Source organism: Chionomys nivalis, chromosome 3 (assembly GCF_950005125.1).
Source record: "Chionomys nivalis chromosome 3, mChiNiv1.1, whole genome shotgun sequence".
In the NCBI taxonomy this organism is placed as follows: domain Eukaryota; kingdom Metazoa; phylum Chordata; class Mammalia; order Rodentia; family Cricetidae; genus Chionomys; species Chionomys nivalis.
Genome location: NC_080088.1, coordinates 1,828,770 through 1,855,107, shown reverse-complemented (window position 1 = coordinate 1,855,107; position 26,338 = coordinate 1,828,770). Strand labels below are relative to the sequence as shown.

The window sequence follows — 26,338 nt, the reverse complement described above, 5'->3', positions numbered from 1 at the left end:
CTGACTCCTGGATTCTGCTGCTGGCCTGGGACAGCAATGAGGCAGCTGAGATAGGTCTATGGGACAGACACGGTGACACTGGCAGGCAGGAAGCTCCCAAGGGGAGCTCTTCCTGGGTTGTGACGACTGTGTTCTTATTCTATAGCTCATTTGTCAGTGGTTGAAGAGTTTCCTGATGACCTTTGCCCGTCCTTTATTGCAGTTTCGGTAATGATCAGTAGCTGTATCTGAAATAATCAGCTTTCAGGCTGGGCCTAGTGGCACACACCAGTCATACGAGGAGACAATCTTTGCTCTACAGTATCTTTGAGTCCTGCCTGGGCTATACAAGACCCTATCCTAAAATAAACAAAACAAGTCAACCAACCAGAACATCAACAACAAAACGTGTTTAGTTTTCAGAACCGAGTAGTTCAATCCCCCTCTTCTCCTGCTGACCGGGCATTCCAGGTGGCTGACTGATAGAGCCATTCCTTTGTGAGCTTGTGCTAATTAAGCTTGAAAATTAGCAAATGATTTATTACCTACCTTGTAAGACTGGTTCTGGGCTCAGGGCTGAGTCTCAAAAGGTTGTGACTTCAGCAGCAGTGTGGCTGCCTGCTGACCCTTGTGGAGGAGGCATATTCTCCAGTTCTGCCCAGTACTTCAGGCCCACAGTGGGGCAGTACCTTAGTGGAGGTGTTGCAGTCCTCAGGTCAGAATGTAGGTAGTTAAAGTTCAGTGCACATGCTGGGGTTTGGCCTCAGAGAGACAAAGAGGTAAAACCCCACCTTAATCCCCCCACCCCCCCCAGTGGGGGGACCTGGGGATGAGTTTAGGTGTGTAAAGGGAGAGTCACAGGCGTCAGCATCTGTGCTGACAGAATAGAAACTCTCACTCTCATTTCCGGGATGCGCACAGCCCAAGAGGTGGTAGTCATTTCCCCTGGCAGTGTGGACACCGCGCTGGCTGTGGTGCTTCAGGGCCCAGCAGAGAAGAAAAGAGAGCAGAGGACCGAACAGGTGTGTCTTCACGTGACAAAATCCCACCCCCAGAGTCCCGCGGGGACCTCCGCAGGCGGTGGTGTCCGTGAAGGCCTTGCTGGAAACTTCCTATGTCTCCGCTCTGCAACTGGGGGGGGGAGGGGGGGTATTTGATAAACAGGCCCTGTCCCGAGGGCAGGAGCAATACTTTTGCAGACGGCTTACGATGGTTTACTGTGCAGCTAGTTAGTGCCAGACTTTCCAGTGGGACCCACGATGCTGGGAGAAGGGAAAAATGAAAGGAAAAAAAAAACTGAAGGATGGGCGGGTCATCAAAGAAGCAGGCATCAGAAGGAGGGTGAACCCAAGGGAAGCTCTTGTGCTGCCAAACGGGACCGCAGAGCTCACTTCATCTGCCTCAAGCTTCCTGAGTATGACCTCACTATTCCCACTAACCCCTCATCCGCACCTGACCCTCTCTGTAGCGCCTCAATGGTGCCCAGCATGGCTCCACCCCAGGCCCTTTGCACCTGTCCTTTCTTCTGTTTCTCCACTAGTGCGAACGTGGGTGCTGCCAGGAGCCTGTCCGTGAGCACCTGCTTGAAGTGACAGTCAATACCTGGTTCTGTTTCCCTTCCCCTGCCTCACCACCTTTGAATTGCCACTACAATTGTCTGTTCCCCAAGTCCCATCTTCCCTTGAGCTCATGATGGACAGGGGATTGCCTTGGAGGTGGAAATGAAGAGTTGGAAACCACATTGTACTTTTTGGTCAGGAATTCCGAGTCGGGCTGTCCTGCTGAGTCTTGTCAGTTATACATGGGCTTAAGGTCAGGTCTTGTCCTTCACTCTGTAAGGTGAGCCACACCAGAGTTCTTGGAGGTCTGTGTAAACAGAGTGATGGTTCTCTGGTGAGCCCCAAATGCATCTTCTGAGAGAATACTGCCCTGGCTCATAGGCAAGGCCCCAGAGATATCCAAAGGGTCTGGTAGATCCCTTGGGCTCTAAACATCACCTCCTCCCTTCACTTTTCAGGGAAGGAGGATCATGCTGAGATGGAGGGCAGGTGGAGAGGAGTCCTGGCTGTGCTGGTCATCCTGGCTAGGCTGACAGGTAGGTGGAGTGGGTGGGTGGTCTGTTTACAGACTTCAAAAGCAGGGTGGGAAGGAGGGTGAGCAGAAGATGCAGCAGGACTGGCTATAGTTGGTTCTCCTCAGGTGGCCCTTCTCAGGCACTCCCTCCAGGTGGTCCTCCTCAGGCACTCCCTCCAGGTGGTCCTCAGGCACTCCCTCCAGGTGGTCCTCCTCAGCCACTCCCCCAGGTGGTCCTCCTCAGGCACTCCCTCCAGGTGGTCCTCAGGCACTCCCTCCAGGTGGTCCTCCTCAGGCACTCCCTCCAGGTGGTCCTCAGGCACTCCCTCCAGGTGGTCCTCCTCAGCCACTCCCCCAGGTGGTCCTCCTCAGGCACTCCCTCCAGGTGGTCCTCAGGCATTCCCTCCAGGTGGTCCTCCTCAGCCACTCCCCCAGGTGGTCCTCCTCAGGCACTCCCTCCAGGTGGTCCTCAGGCACTCCCTCCAGGTGGTCCTCCTCAGCCACTCCCCCAGGTGATCCTCCTCAGGCACTCCCTCCAGGTGGTCCTCCACAGGCACTCCTCCCAGGTGGTCCTTCTCACTCACTCCCCCCAGGTGGTCCTCCTCAGGCACTCCCTCCAGGTGATCCTCCTCAGGCACTCCTCCCCCCTCCCCTGTATGTATGTCTTGGCCAGCCCCTCAGGAGCTCTGATTCCTGTTATTGTAACTCTACCCCAAAAAGATCCCCTTGGTGTCGCTGATACCCCACATGGCCCCCACTAGGACTTTTCCTTATCCCATTAGACATGAATTGTTTCACTTTTTGAGATACTTTTCCCACTTGCTTCTCGTCTCTTCAATCTCTTTGTAGCTTTTAAGGGAAGGTTGGCTCAAGTCTCTCCTGTCTGTGTCTTCTTGGCTTTTGTGATATCGGTGGTGGGATCCCCAAGCCTCATAATATGTCAGGCACTTCTCTGACCCCTCATCACAGCCATGCTGACCGGAGTTCTTTAGGGCATCAGCTGGAGTGCACTCCTGAGGATCCAAGACCCATGGAGAGTGGCCTGGGCTGACTCTGAAGGTCTCAAAACCTTTAGAGTCTGTGTACCCAGCTTTGGGCTGATTAGGTCTTGACTCCTTGTCCACTGCCTCTGGGATCTGGCTTCTCATTTCTCTGTGTCTCCTATTATGGCAACTTGACAGCTTGCTGTAAAGGAAGATGATGCAGGGACATTTGTAGGCCAAGGTACCCTGGATGATGTGTCGCAAACCGAGCCATTCTTGTGATCAACCTGGAGACAAGAACACCCAATGAGCAGCTGCCCCTTCTCTCCCCAAATGCCCCCAGGTCTATTAACCGTGTGGGCAGCTGTGCTTGTTTGTGCTTCAGAAGCTAGTGTGCTCCGTTCTGGATGGGTAGACACTGGACTTTCAAAGGCTGGCTGTGGCCCTGGTAAAAAAGCAAATCAGAAATTAAGTAGGAAACCAGGCAGGTTGTGAAGTTCCACTTTGGGGTGTTTCTGTATGTGAAGTCTAGGAGCAGCTAGCTGGCTGAGGAGTCCAGAGGCAAAGGTGTGACAATCCCCCATCTAACAGCACACAGTGAGAAGCAGCCTGCAGGGGCCTGCTGGACATTTTCAGCACAGTGGAGAGGATAACCAGGTCTGGGAACAGTTTAGGGACTGAGCCTGGGGCTAATAGGCTACCTTAATCCACACTTTAAGGACATTTTGAGCTTACAAAGGTCCTTTAAAGACTGGAGAGAATTGGATGAACTGTGGGCTTAGTTTTTCTGATTTTATTTTTTCACAATAAATATCATATGTATATTCATATACATATATGTGATCAGAAAGACATATAATCAGAAATATGTATAATCATTCTGGAAACTCAGCAGACAGTTTAGATCTGCCAGGGGCCTTCTCAGGACCCCCTCCCCATTCTGCTCTTCCTCAGTGGGGCCCAGCATAGAGTGTGGTTGGCTCTTCTTCTGAAGGCCTGTCACCAAAGTTGTTCTCTCTGCCCTCTGCCCTCCATTCCACATTTCTTCCCAGCTGTTAGCCACACGGCCAGCCTGCTTTCCCATTTACTGCAGAGGTCAGGTAAGAAGAGGCAGCATGGGGTGTGCAGGTGTATCATGATGTGAAGGTAGAGTGAAGCCCATCTGGACTAGGAAAATGGACATGGCGTCAGGACAGACTGTGAAGTTTCTTATGTCAAGAAGATCGTCCCCATCGTGTATGCTTGCGTAGGTGTGCGCGTAGGTGCATGCATGCGACAGTCAGAGGTCATGCTGGGGCATCGTTCTTCAGGTTGCTGTGCACCTTGTTTTCTGGAGACAGAGTGTCTCACTTTTACCTGGACCTTTCTGCTTTGGCCAGGCTGCCTGGCCTGTGAGCCCCAGGGACACCTGCTGTCTCCATCTCCTCGATGCGGGAAGTACAAACATGCACCACCACACCCAGCTTTTCTGCGTGGGTCTTTGGTGTTAAACTCTAATCCTTATGCAGTGTCCTGACTGAGCCACATCCTCGATTCAGGAGTCAGTTTCGGAGAATCAGCAAGAGGTGCAGGGGTTGGCCAACCCCTGTTCCACAGGAGCAATTGAAACTGTATTAATGTCAGGATGGGCAGTGGGAAGAAAGAGGGCCCTGCTCAAGTCTAGGGGTGGCAGGGCAGTTCCAGACATACTCATAGGGCACGAGAGAAGGCCAGCCCCGCCAACTGAAGAGTGTGGATCCCACAAACCTTCTGGGAAAAGAAACTCCCCAAGGACAGCAGACGCCGGAGGTGTGTTGAGTAATTCCTGCAGAAAGCTCTCAGGCAGGGGAGACCCTGACTTTTCTCGCATCCTGCTCCATTGTCCAGCTTTGCTGTCCAGGAAGAGAGAGAGTGGAGGAGGGGAAAGTGAGAGCTGAGGTCTCACGTCTGCTTTGTGTGGGGCAAGGTCACCTGTGGCCTCAGCATGGTGAATCACTGAGGAAGGAGCAAGGCACTGTGGCCGCACATCCTTGTTACGGATGCAGCTGAGGGCAGCTGGTGAGTCGAGAGGGGCTGCAGCTGTAGGTGCAGCTGAGGGCAGCTGGTGAGTCGGGAGGGGCTGTAGTTTTAGGGGATTGTGTTAAGGCTTTGCTGTCACCTATTTCGTTTAAATGTCAGTGTTAAGTTTTTTCTGGCCCAGTGAACCTCTCCACCATCACAATAATTCAAATCAGACCAAATCAAACCAAATTAGAAGCAGCCCAGGTTTAGTGGGGGCAGGGTCAGAGAACAGGGAGACCACATGTTCATTTAAATAGCCTATGGGAGTGGTCTTGGCCATCCCTGGGGAGGGGTCACCTTTTGGCAAACTTTCCTGGAGGTGGAGTCTGGACTGCAGCAACTCCCAGGAGAGAGGGTCTTAGAACTTTCCACCAAACATTCCAGACTCCTTGTGTATATATGGATGCCAGAGGGTTGGGGTGAAGCTTCCAACCAAACATTCCAGACTCCTTGGATAAAGGGGGTGCCAGGGGACTGAGGTGACGCTTCCAAACAGTCACCTGGCCCCAGGTTTGTCTTCCAAGCATGCACATGGCCCCAGGTTTGTCTTCCAAGCATGCACATGGCCCCAGGTTTGTCTCCTAGTACTATATATTCAGGTATTATGGCTCATGCTTGCAATTCTGGCACTCAGGAGCTGGAGGCAGGAGGATCAGAAGTTCAAGGTTGTCCTTGGTTACATCAGAAATTTAAGGCCACCTTGGGAGACGTGAGATCCTGGCTCAAAAACAAGCCAATACCAAAACCCAAAGCAAAAGCAGCAAAAACAGGTAGCCTCAAACTCAAAAGAATTTCCCCAATGCCTAAGTTCCTCTGGCTTTGCTCCTACCTGTCCAGCTGCAGTGTAAGGCGGTCTGTGAGTTTCACGTGGTTCCTCAGTCCCTGAGACAGTGGGTGGTACCTTTACATACTGTTTTTGGAGCAAAATGAGGTAGTGTGTACTCATACTACCCTCCAACTTTGTAGGCTCTGTGGCCCTCACCCCCTCCTTTCTTTCGGCCTTGCAAGCTCTATGCGGTTGCCACCCATCCCCTTACAATGAGGCAGAAAGTGTGTGTACGGGGGCTGGGGTTTCCTCTTTCCCAAGGCATGTGGATTAGTCTATTTTCTTCAGTGCAACTCCAGTTTCATGGCTAGAGTTGACTCAGTGTCTGTAGCTTCCTTGGAGTCTGTTCTGGTTGGTTTTTGTTTACTTGGCACTAGACAGAGTCATCTGGAAAGAGAGAACCTCAACTGAGAAAAAGCCTCAGGCCTATAGGCAAGTCTGTAGGGTGTTTTCTTGATTAATGATTGATGTAGGAAGACCCAGTTTATGGTGAACAATGCAACCTCTGGGTAGGTGGTACTTGTTGGTATAAGAAAGCAGGCTGAGCAAGTCATGGAGTGTAAGTCAGTAAACAGTGTTCCTCCATGGCCTCTGCACAGGTTCCTGCCTCCAGATTCCTGCCGTGGCTTCCATTAAAGGACTGTGACCCAGGATATGCAAGTTGAAATAAACCCTTCCCTCTCCAAGTTGCTTTTGGTCAGTGTTTTATCCCAGCAATAGAAGGCAGGCAAAGATAGAGTCATTTCTAGTTTGTTTGTTTTTTTCTTGAGTTATTTTGGTTTTTAGCTGAAGGTCAAGATGGGTCTGAATTGAAGCATAATTAATAAAAACTCAGAGACATATATTGGGGTTCAACCTGAAGATCAGAAAAGCAAAGCAGCCAGCTACTGGCTCTTACCTCAACCTCAGTCTAAAATGGTGATCCTGCCTCCAGGAGACCTCAGAATGAGACTGAGACTGAGAGCTGTCTCCTGCCATTTTATAATCCTCTCTAGTTCTGGGATTAAAGGTGTGCACCACTACCACCTGGCTTCTATGGCAAGCTAATATGGCTACTGGGATTAGTGTGTGTCATTGTGGCTACTGGGATTGAAGGTGTGTATCATTGCTGCCTGGTCTGTAAGACTGTCCAATATGGCTGTTTTTCTTTTCTGATCTTCAGGCAAGCTTTACTTATTAAAATACAGATGAAATGCTAATACACTGGATCAGTCAGACTGGGCTCAGTAGCCCTGGAGAATATCCACTCTGCAGTGTCTGTTAGGAACACATTTTCTTTCTTCTTTCTGTCGTACCCTGGGCGAGGTGCTGTGCACTCAGGTACCACTGACTTGGTTCAGGTGCCTTCTCACCTTCGTTTAGCTCTGTCCCATCTAGGCCAGGTGGCCTCTCCTGGCCTTGTCTTCCCCAGAACCCTCCCCTCTGCTGGTCCTCATGTGAATGTAATCCTTTTCTCCATCTGTGAGTTCCTGAACAAGGAAACTCTGCCCCATGGTACATTCTGGGTGATATGAAGTGCTAATGTGTGGCTGTCTGTCATGCCCGGGGATGTTCAGGGCTCTGCTTAGTTTCCTTCAGGGACTGCCTCACACTTGCCCTTCAAGGCGAGAAGAGAAGGGCTAGCTTGTCGACCCACAAGGATTATATAACACCCAGGTAGCCCGTCCTGACTGATGGGTTGGCCTGCACAGAAACCAGGCCATATGCTGTTTCAGTGGTCTCCTGAGGGACAGGAGTCATGGTAGAGTCTGTGATTCAGGGTGGCAAAGCCTGAACTCGGGTCCCAGTTCTACTGCTGTGGCTGTAAGTCCTGGGTGTCCTGTGGACAGGACTGGTCCCTTTTGGAGGCCATGGAGGAGAATCTGGTTCCCCATCTCTGCTTGCTGGTTATTGCAACCCTTGGCTTTCCTTGCTCCATGTGTAATACGTCACTTGAGTCAGTTCCCATCTTCACATGGAGTTCCTCTCTGTATAGTCCCGTATCTTAGACTCCTCTGCCTTTCTCTTACAGAGAACCTAGGGTTGAACTTGAGGTCCATTTTACATCCAGGACTATTTCATATCAGGATCCTTGGCAAAGTATATCTGCAAAAACTCTTAAATGTTGCATTTTGTGGCGTTGGTGACTGAGAGCTTCTAGGGAATGGTGGTGAAGTCAAGGCTGCCTGTCTAGGGGAGTGCAGTGGGAGGTTTATATTGGCCATGGATTTACCAGAAGTCCTGGTCCTTGGCCTCAGGACCAATAAAGTAGACAGGCTGAGCCTTCAGATGGACACTCAGAGCATGACAGCGGTCAAACAGGTTAAATGACGTCGTTGACTTATGCCAGATAATTCATTTTACTGCCCTGAAAAACTGATTTCCTTCTAGCTTCTGGATCCAGTTATCAAATCATAGAAGGTCCTCAAAACGTAACGGCCCTAAAAGGCTCAGAGGCGCGCTTCAACTGCACCGTGACCCACGGCTGGAAGCTCATCATGTGGACTCTCAAAAACGTTGTGATGCTGAGTATCACTTCCCAGGAAACCATCATCACCAACGACCGCTTCACCTCCGCCAGTTACAACGGGAGTGACAGCTTCATTTCTGAGATGATCATCCACGATGTGCAGCCCAGCGACTCGGGGCTTGTGCAGTGCAGCCTGCAGAACAGTGACGTGGTTGGAACGGCCTTCCTCTCCGTGGAAGGTGAGTAAGCTGGCGGGCCTTCTGAGGCTCACAGTCGGGACGTGTCGGGATGCGTGGGGTCCACACTCAGCTATGGTGATGCATACTGTAATTCTGAACTGATGACTGCTTGTGCATATTCCTTACCTCCCTCCATCCCTGCATCCTCTCATGCATAGTCTGACTTCATTGTTCTGAATAATCTGAGCAAATGCTTGCTGAGCTTATATCTCCCTCTTTCCCTCCCTCCCTCCCTCTCACCCTCCTTCCCTCCTGCTCTCCCTGCTTCCCTCCCTCTCTCCTTCCCTGCTTCCCTCCTTCTCTCCCTCCCTTCCTTTTCTTCCCTCTTTCTTTTCCTCTATTCTCCCTCCCTCTCCTGTTTGACTCCCTTTCCTTGTTTAACCCTTTCTCCCCCACCCCCGTGAATGGGTTTATCACTTCCCCATCTAATCTACTCCAGTGTCTAACTGCTTTTCTGAAACCATCTTCTGGAGTTCTTCGTCATGTAGCTGCAGCTCCTCTGATTTGGACAGTTGGGGGTCATGGCCCCTTCTCTAGCTTTTTGTCTACCAGCATATACTTTGTTATATACATTATCAAGGTGAAAGAATGCTTTAACTACTTTATGACTTTGAATTTCTCTGATCTACTTTTCTTCTTGCCCCAGTGACTATAGCTGTTAAAGTCAAAGATGTGTGTTTTTCAAACACACCATGTACTTAAGAGAAAAGGGTAGACACTAGTCTATACTACCATAACTTATTTTCATATGTAAAGGGAATTTGGTGTCCTGAAGATCATTATAAATTGATAAAGGTAAAAGGATGTGTTTTATGGGGCTTTAGATAGTTTTACCCTAATCAAGACCCTTTGACACTTTTTGAAAGTAAATTTATATATTATTGACAGAAGTTGTAATTAGTGGATTACAAATTTCTATCAGATATTTTTTGTCAGTGTTGGGGACCAAACTCAGGTCCTTGTGGTCTCTCTCCAAGGCTCTCCCATTGAGTTGAGCTTTGTCCCTAGTTTTCTATGACAGCATTTCTTATGAGAACAAGCTATGTCTTTGAGATTTTTTTTTTAATATCCACATATTCCTTCACCCCAATGAAATCCCAGATTCTGTCTGTTGTCAAATCAAATGTGATAATATTTGGTGAAAAAGCATGTAAAAATATATAATTTGTATTTGTATTTTACAATAATTTTTCTTTAGAAATTGAATTAAATTCAGGATTCTTTACTTTGGGGTATCTTTAATTTGTTCAATTAATGGTATAGTGATATTTTCTAAGTAGTGATTGTTGCGGGGTTACCTAGAACTCTCGGTCTAGTTTGCATGCCGAGTTTCTCCGATTTTAATTCAGTTATAATGAAGAGAACACAGGACATGAGTTCTGCTTTTGCCTCTCTGAGCTGTCAACCAATGAGACTCCTGCACTGGCTCCTTCCTTCTGCTGTAAGGGGGGATGAGGCTCCTCTATTTAGCTCACACATCTGCTGTGAGGACCAGATGATAAAACCACCAAAGACTCCATCACTTTGTCCCATGTAGCTTGATGTACATTCAGCTGGGTGTCCAGAGTGGCCTAGTGGTTAGAAATGCAGGCTTGGGAACCTGGCTGCCTGGGTTCCTGTTCTGTCTTTGTTGCTTAGAGCTGTATGGTCTTAACAAAGCACACAGTGACTTTGGCTCTGCGTTGCTCATGATCAGGCTATTGTAGCATGGGGTGGGTGGGTCGATAGAAAGCCTTTACCATAGTGTCTGACTCACAGAACATTTTTTTATTCCTGGAAAAGAGAATACTAATCTAGAGGACTGGCTCAGTTGGTAAAGTGCTTGCTACGCAAACACGAGAGCCTGAGCTTGGTTCCCTCAGAACCCACATGGGAAAGCTGGGTGTGGTAGTGCATGCCTGCAATTTGCAACTGGTGGAGACAGAAGGGTCCTTGGGGCTTGCTGGACAGTCAGACTAATGAAATTGGTGAGCTCTAGGCTCAGTGGGAAGGGAGACTCTGTCTCAAAAGACAAGATGAAGAATGATTAAGGAAGACACCTAATGTTGGCCTCTGACATAAACACACACACACACACACAGAAAGAGAGAGAGAGAGAGAGAGAGAGAGAGAGAGAGAGAGAGAGAGAGAGAGAGAGAGCGCTTTAGGACAGTAGACCTTCAGAGACATAAAGACCCATAGATAGTGATTTCTTGAAGTGGGAGTATCTTTGAGAGAGTAGAAATAGATCATATGGAGGCTGTAGGACTGGGTACCCAGTCCATGCTCAGTCCTCTGAGGGCTGATAGGAGTGGGGATCACAGTTCAAACTCAGTCCTCTGGGAGACTGATAGAAGTGGAGATCCCAGCCCACACTTAGGAAGTGGGTAGTCATGCATCATGGGAGTACAGGTTAGAAGGTGGGGCTTCTTACTGCTGTGCTTATGACATGTACTTCTAAGAAAATGCACACAGTTCTGAAGTGGTCCCCAAGGCGCTCAGCCTGTACATCTGCCTGAAAACCTCTGGCATGCAACTTAGGCATTGGTTATTGAAGCTTTTGGTTTTAATATGGGGAGAAGAACAAGCGTCTAGGGCACTGGAGCTTTCTCTGAGGTCCTGCACAGGCACGGCAGTGGGCAGAGCTGCTCTGTTGTTGCAGGAACACTAAGCAACAGGTTTTCCTCAGGAACATGATCTTGGAGAAAGAGGAAACGCCCATGAAACACCCAAGACCCATTTCACTTTCCTTCACCTGTTTCTATAGGGCAGACGCAACTCCAGCTTGAGTCCTCTTCCTCTGCGGCTATTCCTGAGACTGTTTTTGAATAATGTCTTTGTCATGTTCGTGGATAACCCCGTGAAAGCCTCCTCCAATGGGGAAGGAGAGGCTAGGGGAAGCTGGAGTCCAGGTGCATACACAGAAAAACCCTTCACATGACTGCCCTGGTCTAGTTACTGCCCAACATGCCATTGACTCAGGCATATGCATTCTTTTGCTTTCCAAGAATCAGAAGGACCTGAGTTCATCTCCTTCTGACATTATCTGAGGCAGTTCCATCCCTTCTAGGGCCTCTCATTATCCTTTTTTTTTGATATTTATTTATTGTTCACACATGTACCACAGTGTGTTGTAGGAGTTGGTTCTCTCCTTCCACCATGTGAGTCTTGGGGCTCAAACTCATGATAAGTTTTGTCATCAGGGGACTATCTGATGAGGTGTCTGGAGGGTGTCTGTTATCTGCTATCTTAAATCTCCTTCCCATCAAACAAAACAGAGGAATTGACAAAATAATGACCATATAAAACCTAATCCCTTCATATTTAAGTCATCTGCCTTTCATTCCCTCATTTACAGGAATACTTAAGGTTAGCACGGACATCTTATTCTAGGGGAGCATCCAGGAAGTATAGCATCCCGGAGCAAAGAGATATGACAGAGCCTCTCCAACTCCAGGGCATGACTTCTTGTAATGACCTAAGACAAAGCTAACACGCTAGTGACTCTTCCAGTTCCATTCTCCCGAATGCTCAGGAGAGCTTCATGCTGCACATTGGAAAGGTCTTCTCAACCATAGGCCAGCATCATCCACACACTTGAGTATGATAAAAAACAAACCACACAAGGGCAAAATCTAGTCAACTGCCTGATAGGGCCGTGGTCCAGAGGGAGAGAGAGGGAAAGCCCTCCTTGTGGTTTCAGGTTCTATAGTGTATGAGTTTTGGCATGATATCAAATGATAGCTATGGTTATTTAAAAAGGCTACGCAACACGGTGCTCATCGGTGGAAGTCAGATTTCCTTCTGCACTCTTCAACAAAGCAGTCTTCTAACCTGTGAATAAAGCCGCCAGCTTGGGAACCTACTGAACATAACAGAGATTTGCATAGACCAACATTGTCATTTGGTTTATTAATTTTTTATTAGTTTAAATATGCAGTTTAGCAGAAATATGTTCATTTACATCAACATGTAATGAGTTATGTTTGTTACTTTTAAGTAAGTATTTTAGAATAATTTATGGAGGAGTTATCCACACAAAGGAAGTTCTTTGGAGTCTCTTGTGGCTTTTAAAAAGGAACTGAAACCAACATGTTTGAAGATCATGTATTCTGGCCAAATTATCCCCTTTAGGGATAGAAAATGCAGAGGTTGGGGCTCAAAGACCCCAAATTTCAGTAGTTACTCTGAGTGATGGAGTCGTGTTGTGCCGCAGAACCTTGAATGAGAGCAGAGTTTGCCATCCCTGGTCCAGTGTTCTTTTCATTATATCAACAGCTGGGGTGGTGCCTGGTAGCACGTTGGAATTTGAACATTTGAATGCATATGTATGTCACTAAGGCTGTGTCTTTGCTGGGGCCATCCTTCAGGCTAGTTCAGTAATGTCAGCACAAGTAGATATCGTTTTCAGTTGGATTCCTGGGAGCATGAAGGCTGCCACTGGCAAGTGCGTTCTTGGAGAAAATATTGATCTAAGTCAAGAATTCTTAATTGGGTTAATTCAGTTTATAACAGATTTGATTTTGATATAATTTAAAAACTTACTTTTAAATGAATATGCCAGGATGTTATTTTTTGAAGTTTACTGCTGAGTGAGGTGGCACTTGCCTGTCTTCCCTGCTCCTGGGAGGTAGAGGCAAGAGGATCTCGAGTCCAAAGCCAACTTTGAGTGATGTTTGAGGAGCCAGCCTGGGATACATGAGATTTTGTCTCAAAACAAAACAAAAAAGTTTGTGACCCCAAATTATAAAATGAAGGTGATTTAATGTAAGAGATTTGCTATATATGAGTCTGTGGGAAAAAATATAGATTATTCCCCTTCCTGCTTCTGTTTCCAGGATTGCCTAAGAGAATCCTGTAGTTCCATGCCAGTGCTCCTTGATTTGTATTTCTCATTATTCTCAGGAGACACTTTACCTTCTCATAAGAGCATAAGAGCAGGTGCAAATAGACATGGCAGATGAGACCTGAACTGTGGTTTCCTGGGACAGACACAGCCTTCCTGGGGCCTGATATGTAATTTGAAGCTAAAATTGGGAAAATTCGAATGCTGTTATTCCTTGGCTTGTTTCTTTCTTCTCTTTAGTTATGGGGACCCTGAACATTCCCAACAGCAGCCTTGTAGTCATGGAGGGTGAACCCTGTAATGTGACTTGCTCTGCCCTGGGCTGGACCCCACTCCCAGACATTTCCTGGGAGCTTGAGGTCCCAGTAAGCCAGTCCAGCTACTATTCCGTTCTGGAACCAGGTGACTTTACAAGGACCTTGAGTGTCCTGGCTCTCACGCCGCTGGGCAATGGGACCTTGACCTGTGTGGCAGAGCTGAAGAACCTGCAGGCCAGCAAATCCTTAACTGTCAACCTAACTGTGGTTCAGCCCCCGCCTGGTAAGTGAGCCTCCAGCCAGAAAGCTATGAGCGACCATTTCCAGTTCATGGGAGGGTCAGGCTCTTGGTCACTATACATGGCCAAGCTGGACTATGACCTTGACGTTAGGTGGAGATAGTGATGTTGTCAATCCAGTGGCATGGGCTCAGTCTATGATCTCACCTGTTCTTCCGATTCCTTCTTGAAAGTTTTTCTTTTTCCTAGCTGCAAATGAACCACTGCAAAACCCTGTCCACTACTTAGATAAGAAGACAGCAGGTTCAGACACAAATACTTGAGTTAATGTTTTTCAAAACTGAAGCTGGAGGCTAATATTTATTATCCTAGCACTCGGGAACTGAGACAGTAAGATGGCTGAGAGTTTGAGGCCAACCTGGGCTATGTAGTGAGTTCCAGAGAAGCCTGGTTTATAAAGCAAGATTCTGTCTTGAAAAACCAAAACAGTGTCTCATTGTCTAACTTGACTAGGTGACAAAACTTTGACACTGTGACATAGCAGGAACTCTAACCTTGTTCATTAAAGGGCCCTGTGGAGCCTGTGAGTTCTGAGCTGGCAAGAGTACAGGGGTGATGTGGTAGGATATGAAGTTTACTTAGAAGAAGGGATGCTGTTGGGCATAAACCCAGGGCCTCATATGTACCAAGTAAGGGATCTACCTCTGACTTCAACTCCAGTCACACGAGCCCTGGAGACTCACTGTAAACCCCTCATCTTACAGAAGAGGAAGGTGTTCCTGGAGAAAGCAGGGAGAATCTCTTCATTCACTTTTCCTGTTTCAGTATTTCTTGGCTTGTCAAAGTAGCTCTCTGACCCCCAGTCTTCATTTTCACATGGCTTCCGTGAGCATGTGTCTGTACATATCTTTGTCTCTCTTTCTATCTCTGTCTGTTGGCCTTTCTCTCTCATAAAAATTCAGTTTTATTCTGTCCATTATAGTCTATTCCTGTCCTTATTCTTCTTGGTGTTCAGCTTGGTCTCGGGCTGCCCACCCCCTCAGGTGACTTTCTGACATTTTCTTATTAGCTTTTGGGCTCTCACTCAACCAGGTGCTCCTTATTCACTTCGCTTTGCCCATGTCCAACCCAGCTCTCCCACAATCTACTTAGAGACAATGAAGTCTGGTCCAGGCTTTGACAGGCAAGACTGAAAGACAAAATTCTGTTGGCACCAAACAGACAAGAACTGACGATTGAAAACCCACATTTCACCAAGATAATGAGGCAGCACAGAGCTCTGGTTGATGGATGGCCCCTTCTAGAAATGAATCTTATGGATTAGCTCTCTGCCATCCTTTTCTTCTGAAGGAAAGGGCACTTCGTTCCCCTATCAATGGAACTCTTCCTTAACTGGGACTGCACCTTAATTACAGCAGCTGTCGGCCAGAGGGCTGGGAAGGAAGGCTCTGCGGGTGGGCAGCAATGAGCCTTGCTTTATTGGACTCATTTGCAAAAGGGTAATTCGTTTCTAAATTATTCATCAAGATCAGAACAGCTGGTATCTGGCTCCGTGTTGTGTGTTTTATGCAAGTGTTATTAGCTGCAGACCTCATTCAACCTTGCCTGTGGAGCTAGAGGAGCTGGGATCAAGTTCGTGGAGAGTAGAGAGGTGAGCCACTTGTGATAGTTGCCAGACTTCCTTAGGGGTGGGGAACCCCAGTTCTGTACCCCCATATGTACCACAAGGCTGGGGGGTTATCCTTAGGTGAGCTCAGAAAGTCTAATGGACTTGGGTCACAGAGTATGTGCTGCCTCAGAGATCAAACACTCACCTGAAGAAGGTGCGTGGGAAGCCAATGCTTGTCTTCAGAGCTGGTTTCTCAGTTCTAGAAAAACCAGTTTTCTTAGTTACTGAAACCACAAACCTGTGGACAGCAGACAGCCACATTAGAAAGCAAAGACCCTTGGTTATGTGTTGGAGAGAGATGTGAATGAGTGCTTACTCGCTCCAGATAGGAGACTAGTGATGCACCAAAGAAATCGTGTTACCCAAGAAGTTTATTGGGGTCACTTACAGGAGTATGAATGATTCAAATACATCACCAGATTGATGATTCGGAACCACTGTATTCATGGAACACCCTGCACGACTTGCAGGCAGTTCCATTGAAGGGTCTTCCAGCAATTATTACAGCTTATATAGCTTTTGGGAAGAACCTGAGTCTTGTGACTTTCGTTACCTTCCTGAATGTTTTGATCCTCTTCCATTTGGGACTCTTCCATTGGGAAGAAGGAGCTACACAACAACCCAACAAAGAAATATTCCGGTGAACAGCATGGCCCCAGATGTGCCTCTTTGGGTGTCCCCTTAGTACTGGTTGTCCTCGTGTGTAGGTTGTGAAGTGAAACCGCATTCTAGGGCACATGAGCATCTTCTCAGATGCAATGATCTAGTTTGATTTCAATTCATTTCCATGAAAAGTGACAAAGTCAGACAGAAAATGTGGTAGGCATGATCCTGTTTCCCCCATGAAGTCACGGTAGACAGGGTGGCGTCATTTTGGGGTCTGCACAGCAGGAGTGGTACTGCACCTCTCTGTTCTTTCCAGTGACTGCAGGCAATCTTTGATGGTCCTTGGATTTAAGAAGCAGCCCTCTGACCTAGACCTTCTTTTCCACATGGCCTCCCTGATGACATGACTCTGGGCACATCACATGGAGTTCTGAGGCTCAGTTTTCCTGCATGTGAGATGGGCAGGCAAGCTGTTTTGTCTCCTGGCTATGGATCATTCACTGGAGGAGCCTGGATGCCTGTGCTGAGGCTCAGCCCTTTTTAGAAGCTCTCATTTAATTGGTTTTTATGGAATATGATATCTTTGATATTAAGTTCCGAAATAACTGGTTTGAGAGTACTTAGCCTAAAATCTTAAACCCTGCTTTCTACTTTAGCTGGTCAGGTCCCACAATCTATACAGACCATAGGTGGATGCTCTATCTAGCCCATGTGACTTGGGAGGAAGTTAATTTACCCCTCTGAGCTCCAGTTCTGTCGTCTGTGAAAATGAAATAATTGTAGCACTTACCTTGGAAGAAATAAGTATACTGGAATGTCCAAGACAATTTCTCAATGTGATTCCTGCTCCAGAGCAGAAAGGACAGAAGGGCGAGCAGTTTTAGCAAACATTAATGCCTCACACACCCATGTCCTCTCTGGTCAGCTTGGGTTTTGCATGCAGTGATGACATTTTATGGCAATGCAGCTTATGTTGAGAAATTTTACACAATTGCTTTAATGTTGTGCTAACTCTTTCCAGACAGAACATTTGGGGAAATGATTCTTTCCTTCACAGATTGGGAAAGGATGGTCCCCCAAAACACAATAAAGTCAGTTAGGTGTTCCTGAGGAGCACACAGGAGTGGGAAGAGCTTAGGGAACAGGGATTGAAGTTCAAACCTGAAGATAACCTTGGTAGTCACTGTGGGTTTCTCAGGTAGAGTGTATCCACCCTCTTGAGGGGCTCTGTCACTTACCTGAGTCATATATCCACTGCCCTGAACAAAGCAGCAGCCGTACCTTTCCAGATGCCCTGAAAAGGTAAGACCTGGGTGGCGCCTCCCTGGAATGATTGTTCCACAATGATAGGGTTTGTGACAGAGTAGGAAGTGTGTTAAGAACCTGGCTTTCTTGTGCTGAGCCGTGGGGCAGGTTCCCAGGGCTCTTTCCTGTCTTATCTACACTGCGAACAGATTGGATCACGAATCATTCCAAGAACCTGTTTTTCTATCTATTATCATTTTTTTGGCTTAACAATAAGACTGTCATTTGTTTTCAATGGGCTGTGAATGATTTATTCTAAAATGACTTTCTACTAAACCAGGTTATCCATGTTTTATACACACACACACACACACACACACACATGTGCACACATATATGTAACAGGAGGTAAATGAAAAGCATTATTAAAATAAGACACCTGGACAGTTCCAGTAGTGTCTTATGTTTCCTGAAGACTGCAGACATGATAGACTTGATTAGAGGAGATTTGAGCAGATGTGTCTCAAGGGAGAGACTCGGAGGAAGACTGGACTTCCAGGGAGAGGTGAATACCCAGACGGTGTCAGTGTGGGGCTGTTGCATGAGGCTGGGTATGGTGGCTGAACTAAGATGACAGTGAGTGATACCGCGAGTCTCCCATTCCCTTCTAGACTCAGTCATCAGCCTCAAGGGGTGGCCTTTCCTCTGTACACACGCACACTCAAGGAGAAAGCAGCCACTCTCTACTCAGTCAAAAAAGCTTGTGGAATCCAGCCTGGTTTGACAGAAGATTGGAATGTTAAGTAGGAGAAGAGGCCATAGGCAGGGAATGTTTGAGTGGTTAATAAACATGCTGCCACAACTAGGGAGAATTCAAGCCTATCTCTTACATCAGGAGCCAGGCCTCCTGTCTAGCCCCAGCCAGTTCCCTTATCATGAAAATGTATGACATTTGCAAACTTAGGTTTGAGAAAGGCAGTCCATCTAACTTGATGTAGGGTGTCCATGGCGATTGTAAACACATGAGTTCTACCTCAGAATCTTTCACACACATTTTTTGAGTTTAAACAACCTGGTAGAGGAAGACTTGTGACTGGCAAGTGAATCAGAGGCCAAAGGCAACCCAGAAAGTAAACAGGGGCCACAAGAGGGATTAGGTTCTCTGGTGGGAAGCCCAACGTGACTGAGAGTTAAGAGGCTTCCGCACAGATAGAGGTCTGCTTTTATTGTGAACTGTGAGAGTCAAGAACGTAGCTCAGACCTTAATGATATCATTATTGTGTTCATGGTAAGGGAAGCATGGGAATATCCCATAATGGGGCAGAGTGGCCTCTAAGCAGACTGTGCTTTCATTTCCTTGCCACCCAGACCCAAATAATCACACAAAACTATATGAATTGCAACACTGTTTGGTCAAGGGCTCAGGCATATTCCTAGCTAGCTCTTACATCTTAAATTAAACCATTTCTACTATTTATATTATACCATGAAGCTTGTGGTTTGTGATCTCACATCTTGCTTCTTGGGTAACTATATAGCATCTGCTTGACACTGCTTTCTTTCCCTCTGCATTCAGTTTAGTTTTCCAGCCTAGCTATAGTCTGCCCTGCCATAGGCCAAAACAGCTTCTTTACTAATGAATAGTAGCACACAGTAGGGAATCCCACTACAGTGGCCTGAGTAATATTCCCCAAGTGTGTGTCACCAACCTCTTGCATGTGAAGCATTTGGAGTGCCTTTGCATTCCTCTTGACTCTGTCACTGGAGCAGGTTTTGAATCTGATTGCTCAGTGGGCATTGCAAGTGATTCCCAGTGTTGTGCTCTCTGACTATGGGACTTCTTTATGACAGCAGCCTAGTTTGGGGGTTGGGGAGGTGTGATAAGGAAAAGGCATAATCCTATCCTCTCTACAATCTCTTTTTAAAACACATTTAAACATTTCTGAGATTATGTTACGTTATTTCCTCTCCTTTTCCTTCCCTCCAAATCCTCTCATATACTCCTTCTTGTTCTTTTTTAAAATTCATGCCCCCATTTCTTTAATTGTCATTACATATATATGTATATATATTTCTAAATATATAAATACAACCTGCTCAGTTTGAATAATGCTACTTTTATTTACATGTTCTCAGGGCTAACTGGTTGTGGACATACAATCTGGATGTTCTTCCCTAGAGAAGAGTATTTCTTCTGCTTTCAGTATTTCCCAGTTGCCTATAGTTCTTTGTGTAGGTTAAGGCTCTCTCTCTTTCCTACCATATTTCAGAGAGATATTGGGGGAAGTGGCAACAGATGGCATTAGAAAAATAGTTTGGACTTCCTACATCCTGCAATTCTTCTCTGGATATCTTATATGAGGAGAAAGGAGATGTCTAGACCTGTCTCAGTATATCTGATTGCCCAGTGCAGGAGGCAGATAAGAAGTCAGTTCTTTAATCCATCCATCCATCCATCCATCCATCCATCCATCCATCATCCATCCATCCATCCACCCATCCATCCATCCATCATCCATCCATCCATCCACCCATCCATCCATCATCCATCCATCCATCCACCCACCCATCCACCCATCCATCCATCCATCCATCCATCCATCAATCATCCATCCATCCATCCATCCACCCATCCATCCATCCATCCATCCATCCACCCATCCATCCATCCATCCATCCATCATCCATCCACCCATTTGTCCATCCATCTACTCATCCATCTACCACCCATTTTTCTGTATTTTCATTTAACCATCTACCCACCTACCCAACCCTCTCTTTCTGTTATCCATCTACTCATCCATCCCCTGACCCATCTGTCATTTATCTATCCATTCATTATGACTAGCATATTCCAGGTATGTAGGGTATAAGGAATATAATATACAACATATGAGCTCAAAGGAGTTAGGACCAGTTTATATTGTAGAAGATAAATAAGAAGAAATTGAAAAAAAAAACACAGTTTGCAGTGACAGTAAATATAAGCTGTTAAAAATAAAAATAAAGCAACCATCAAAATTGTCCAACACTTTCTAATCCTCTGGAAGGAAATAAAGAAATATGAGCAATTCATGAAGAGCAAAACCAACTATCTTTTAAAATAACATAATTCTTCAAAGCATAGACAGTTACCTGGTTTGTTTTCAGACAAATCTTTACTTTTTAAAAAAAAATTTTTGAGACATGGTTTTACTGTGTAGCCCTGGGTCTCCTGGAACTCACTGTTTAGATCAGGATGGCCTGGAACTCACAGAGATTCACCTGCCTCTGTCCCGGGTGCAGCAATTAAAGGCATGTGCCACCACCACCACCTGTCATCTTTTTAAAAAAGGTTATTTATTTGCGTGCGTGCATGCGTGTGTGTGTGTGTGTGTGTGTGTGTGTGTGTGTACTCACATGAATGCAATGCCCCCAGAGGCCAGAAGAGGGCCTCAGATCCCACTGGATCTGGAGTTACACACATTTATGAGCTGACCTATGAGGGACAGAACTCTGGTTTTTTGCAAGAGCAGCAGGCCCTGTTCATTGCTGAGCCACTTCTCTAGGCTTGCCTGTGGCTCTTTGTGCAGTTAGATTCTTGCTTGCGGTGACACCCTGTGCAGTTGAGTTCTTGCTTGCCTGTGACTTCTTATGCAGTTGGACTCTTGCTTACTCTTGATTGAGAACTGAGGCAAAAGTGATCCTCTCTAAACATGCTACTCATATTCTGATCATTTAACATAGGCAGAGGAACAGCAAGCTACAGCTGAAGGATCAATTTTAAGCAAAGTTCTACATGGGGAGAGCTCCCAAGAGAGATGTTCACCATTAGCCTCCCTGGCCAATGGTTCCAAAGCAAACTCCATGTTCCTTCAGAGGAAGCCTGTTGTTTTACATTTCTTGGGACTAGCCTTATCAGTGAGGCAAGCTGACAGACCTTGTAGAATCCAATGCACAGTTTCACAGATCAATGTGGTTGTCTGTACTTTGACTTCTGTGTGGTTTCTGTTTGGGCACAGAGGAATGAAATGCTGTTTAAGGCTCCCTCAGGATCACCCATATACTTTCCATGAGCGAGGACTTTCAAGGATTGTGGAAATGCTCCATCTGGGCTGATTTAGCACTTGAGATGTAGGTAGTATAACTTAGGAAGTGTATATTTAATTTTAATGAAAAATGAATTTACATGACCACCCAAAGCCAGCATGTCAGCTCTAAGACATGGTTATAAAAAACAAACCAAACATATAAACAAAACAAAAATTCCTAGGTCATTCCTCTTCCTTTTTATTTCCTTCCATATTTTCCTTTCATTCCCTGCTTTTTCTGTCTCACTTACCTTTGCCTTACTCCATGCCTACTGGATACAGTAAGAGGGCAAAGTAAGATACTAAGAGTATCGGCTCCACAAGAGGTTAGGAAAACTTACACAATTGCAGGAGAAATGCATTTAGTGGTGGACTCTGCTGGGTCCATAAGGAGATCTGTGTGCCCAGGGTCTTTTGCCCTCCCATAGGGTGCTCCTATTACCTTTGGTTTGTGGAATCATAGAGCTGGGAACATGGATGCCAAAACCCACCATTCTTGACTAACCCACAGTTTGGCTAACCAAGGGCTTTCCCAGCATGGTTATCAGAATGCTAACCCTTGGGAGTAGCCTTGCTGGCCCACCCTTGTGCAGCTCTAAGGAATGTGGGAGGTTCAACCAACTGATAGTTGGACCTGGGTTACAAAGACCAACTGATAGTTGGACCTGGTTACAAAACGATTACTTGTTTCAGTAAATACTGGGATGGGAGATACTGTTGGGATCTGAGTCACTGAACAAAGAGGAGGGCAGTTGGCCAAGAATGCTCTGCTGCATTATAATGTATTATATTGCTGAATATTACAATGCTGAAGCATTATGCTATTATTCAAGATACAACATAGTGATATTTTATTTATGAGGTTTTTTTTTTCTTTTTTTCTTTTTGAGATGAGTTTCTCCGTAACTTTTGGAGCCTGTCCTGGAACTAGCTCTTGTAGACCAGGCTGGCCTTGAACTCACAGAGATCTGCCTGCCTCTGCCCCCTCCTGAGTACTGGGATTAAAGGTGTGTGCCACCACTGCCCGGCTTAATATTTTATTTGTGTATTAATAAATAAAGCTTGCCTGATGATCAGAGGGTAAAACTAAGCCACTAGAGGCCAGGCAGTGGTGTGAGTTCAGGGCCAACCTGGGCTACACAAGATCAGTGCAGAAACAGATCCAGGTGATGGTGGCTCACAGAGATCCATCTGCCTCTGTCTCCCAAATCCCAGGATTAAAGGTGTGTGACATCACTGCCTGGCCTCTAGTGGCTTTGTTTTACCCTCTGATCTTCAGCCAAGCATTATTTATTAAAACATAAATATAGTATCACTATAACACAAGATAATTTAGATCCCACTCAAATCACTGAGCCTACAAGGTACAGATGTTGCTAAGCTCTTCCTCTTGCCGTTGTAGATAGTATTGGCGAGGAAGGCTCATCGCTGCCGACCTGGGCCATTGTACTGCTGGCAGTGGGCTTTTCCTTGCTCCTGATCCTGATCATCGTTCTGATTGTAGTATTCTGCTGTTGTGGTATCTCCAGGAGAGAAAAAGAAGGTATTGTTTACATGTAAATTTCTATGGGGTTTTGAATTTGTGGTACAAGCAGTTGAAGTGAGCGAGCTTATCATTCAAAAGATGAGTTTCACCACAGTGAGATGTCATAGCAACCTGGCAGATGGCTGTCATCACATAGGCAGTAGACAAGAGCTCACAGGGAAATAGACAGACAATTGGCTGGAATGTGAACAGGTACGGCCACCATGAAGAATAATATAGAGGTTCTTCAGAGACTGAAAATGGAATTACTTGTGATCCAGCTCTCCCACTGTGGGATGAATATGCATAGGAAATGAAACACGTGTTTCAGACACACATATGCCTTCCCATGTTTATTGCAGAGCAGTTCATGATAGATAAGATATCAAAACAGGCTGAATGCTCATCAACAGATGACTGTTGAAGGCAGTGCTACACACATGCATGCACATACACACACGTATACAGGTATACATATGTGCATACCTATACATATACACACATGAACACATCTGGATATACATAGCAAACACACACATCACATTCATATATGTATACATACATGAACGCACACACATGCATACACATACATGCATACAGACGTATACACACAATCACATAATGCATATAAACACATGAGCACACTTACAAATATGTATACATAGACACACCTGCATACATACATGAATACACACACATAGACATACATAGGCACACATGAGTACACATACAAGCATGTTTGTGAACATACACTTATATACATATATACTTAATATTTATTCACACAAGGGGATACCATTTAGCTTTAAAAATGTAGAAATCCTGTTATTTAGGCCAACATGATGAAATTGAAGACATTAAGAGAAAGGAGTCAGTTACAGAAAGGCAAGTGCAGTGTGATCCTGCTTGTTTGTGGCATACTCAACAACAGAAGTGGGATGGGGGTCTCCAGAGTTAGGGATGAGGGACTGGGACATGCTGGTTAAAGGATGCAAGGCTTTGTTTAGAGCAAACGTGTTCTGTAGACCTGTATCACTCATAATAAATCATGGCTTGAAAATAGACCTTTAATGTTTTCCTTTAAAAGTGATTCATTCATGTATGGAATGGTGGGTGTATGGATCGGCTCCATCTAGTAATTTTCCAATGCCCACTCACATCAACTTGTCATACGGTGCCTGCCAATTTACTTATTTATATTTTCACTCCTGTGCTGCCTTAATGAACTGGGACAGAGATAATAGGGATGCTGAGCAAAGCAAAATTGAAACTAAGAGGCAAGGCCTTCAGTCATTGACAGGAACCATGGAAGGGTACAGGAAAGAGAGAGTCGTTCCTCTAGGACCCAGGAAACCCTATCTGGAGACCACAACTGAGAAGGTGACGGATGAGATCTTGCTAGAGGCCTGGGTTACTTGACTTCTGTACTTATTTTCAAGGATAGACAGCCACGGTGATATGTCCTATAATATACAATTGCTTTTCTAGAATAACATTGGTTGGGACATGCCTTTCCCCATTCTGTGGGGTTTAAAATGTCCCAGTACAGGTGAGGGTGGCTGCAGAGGTAAAAAGAAAAACTTGGCACTTGCTAAGTAAATGGAAAAGGCACACATGTCTCATGAATGAATGTGCCGGGACACTCCCAGCTATGCGGAAGCTGCTGGTGGTCTGGAGATGGGGTCTAGGATGAGAGGCCTTGTTACAGAGTTTGACAATCTGAAACTTGAGTGCGGAAGGATGATTTGACATGTGACAGCCCAGAACTTTCTAAGTGCCGAATCCTTGTCTTTTCTCTGATTTGAACACTTTCTACAGTTAAATTATTTTTTTGTAAGAGCTGAGGTGCGATGTTTGGGTGCCTGTCACTTGATTTGCGTTGTTAAATTCACGAACACTTTGTGTGTGCGCCAAGTGGATCTACGGACTCTTTTCCATTGATCTCTCTCAACGAGACATGCCTGGTAACTCCCATGATCTAGCGTAAGGACAGGGTCTGACTGTAGCTCCTTCGTGGATCAGGCTTTGATTGGGGGGTTCATTTTATTCCTTGGCAAGGGGAAGCTGAAGAGCAGTGAAAACCTGTGAACTCAAGATGAGAGTTTGGTTTGACCAAGGATTTGCTCATGTTCTGCAGACCCGTTCCTTGCTCGCTGTAATTCTAATACTCTGGAAGCTGAGGCTGAAGGATTGTCACAATTTTGAGGGTAGCCTGGCCTACACAGTGAGTTTGCAGGCCCGTGTGTTTACATAGTAAGACCCTGTCTTAAAAAATATTTCTGAGATGGGTATCTTAAATTTTGTCCTGTAAATGGAGACTGCACTTTAGTTTCCCAGTTGCCCAGACCTGAACTCATTTGTTGTTGTTAGTTAAAAGAGGATATACCTTCTGGTGGTCTGGCACACAGTAGGCAACCAACGACTCATGTGACTGGCTTGGCTACTTAGAGCTCTTCTTGGTCATGTAGCCTGCGCAACACTGGGTATCAAATTCAGTCAGTATTCACTGGGTACACAAGGGGCATCCATTATCTCTCAGGTTCCCACAGAGTATTTATTTTTCTGATACTGAGTCTGTTTTCCTTGGGCTTTAGTTGTCTACTAATTCAGTGCAGGGTTACTTTGAATACGGGCTGGGTCAAAGTGAAGTTTATCATGTCAGAGAATCAGCAAAAATTAGAGTTGCTTCTAGAACCACTGTCTCCATTTTGCTAATGGGATTTTCTTTCTCCCACACCCTCTTTTGTTTTTCAGAATCTAGCTATCAAAATGAAATAAGGTAAGTTGGAAACCTCTTCAGCTTTTGGCCAAAACAAAGCCAAGTAACCATGGCAACACTCATGCATGGGAATATAGGGTTTGGGGGATTATGCTACTCAGTATGTACTGCAATCAGACACTCTGAAAAACATATCCAATCGCAGACTCATGAAGCAACCGTGGGCCATCTATAGAGGACTCGCTTAGGCTCTCTAAAAGATGGAGGTTGACTGAGCAGCTGGCCTCTCCACAAGAGGGCGCTGTGCCCTGTGACTGTTGGTGGCTGTTGTCTTGCCTGCTTTGAGCCAATGCACTGCACAGGTTGCACCAGGACTTGAGGCATGTTGCAGGACAGAAAGCCGTGCCAGACAGATGCCTATAAGGCATGTGGCATTGCTCTGGTAGACAAATTAGATACTGTCTGCAGCTCGTCCCAGCACTAAGAAGACAGGAGTGAAAAATTCCTGTTTCATACACCATCCAGAGTGTCCGCAGATTGATTGATTGATTGATTGATTGATTGATTGATTGATTGATTGAGTGAGTGATTGTT

The 26,338-nt window shown here is 46.0% G+C and overlaps 1 protein-coding gene across 5 annotated transcripts in view; it reads left to right on the top strand.

Annotated features, from left to right (window-relative positions):
• Igsf5 (immunoglobulin superfamily member 5) overlaps nucleotides 1-26,338 on the top strand; it is a 135,772-nt gene that overhangs the window by 97,206 nt on the left and 12,228 nt on the right. For 2 of the 5 annotated variants that reach the window (XM_057765472.1, XM_057765471.1), the window contains 5 exons: nucleotides 1,997-2,074; nucleotides 8,272-8,589; nucleotides 13,655-13,954; nucleotides 22,903-23,043; nucleotides 25,780-25,804. In XM_057765472.1, coding sequence (XP_057621455.1) covers nucleotides 2,017-2,074; nucleotides 8,272-8,589; nucleotides 13,655-13,954; nucleotides 22,903-23,043; nucleotides 25,780-25,804 — 842 coding nt within the window. In that variant the 5' untranslated portion in view covers nucleotides 1,997-2,016. The remainder of the gene's footprint in view (nucleotides 1-1,996; nucleotides 2,075-8,271; nucleotides 8,590-13,654; nucleotides 13,955-22,902; nucleotides 23,044-25,779; nucleotides 25,805-26,338) is intronic. The other 3 variants (XM_057765473.1, XM_057765475.1, XM_057765474.1) reach the window with 3 other exon arrangements.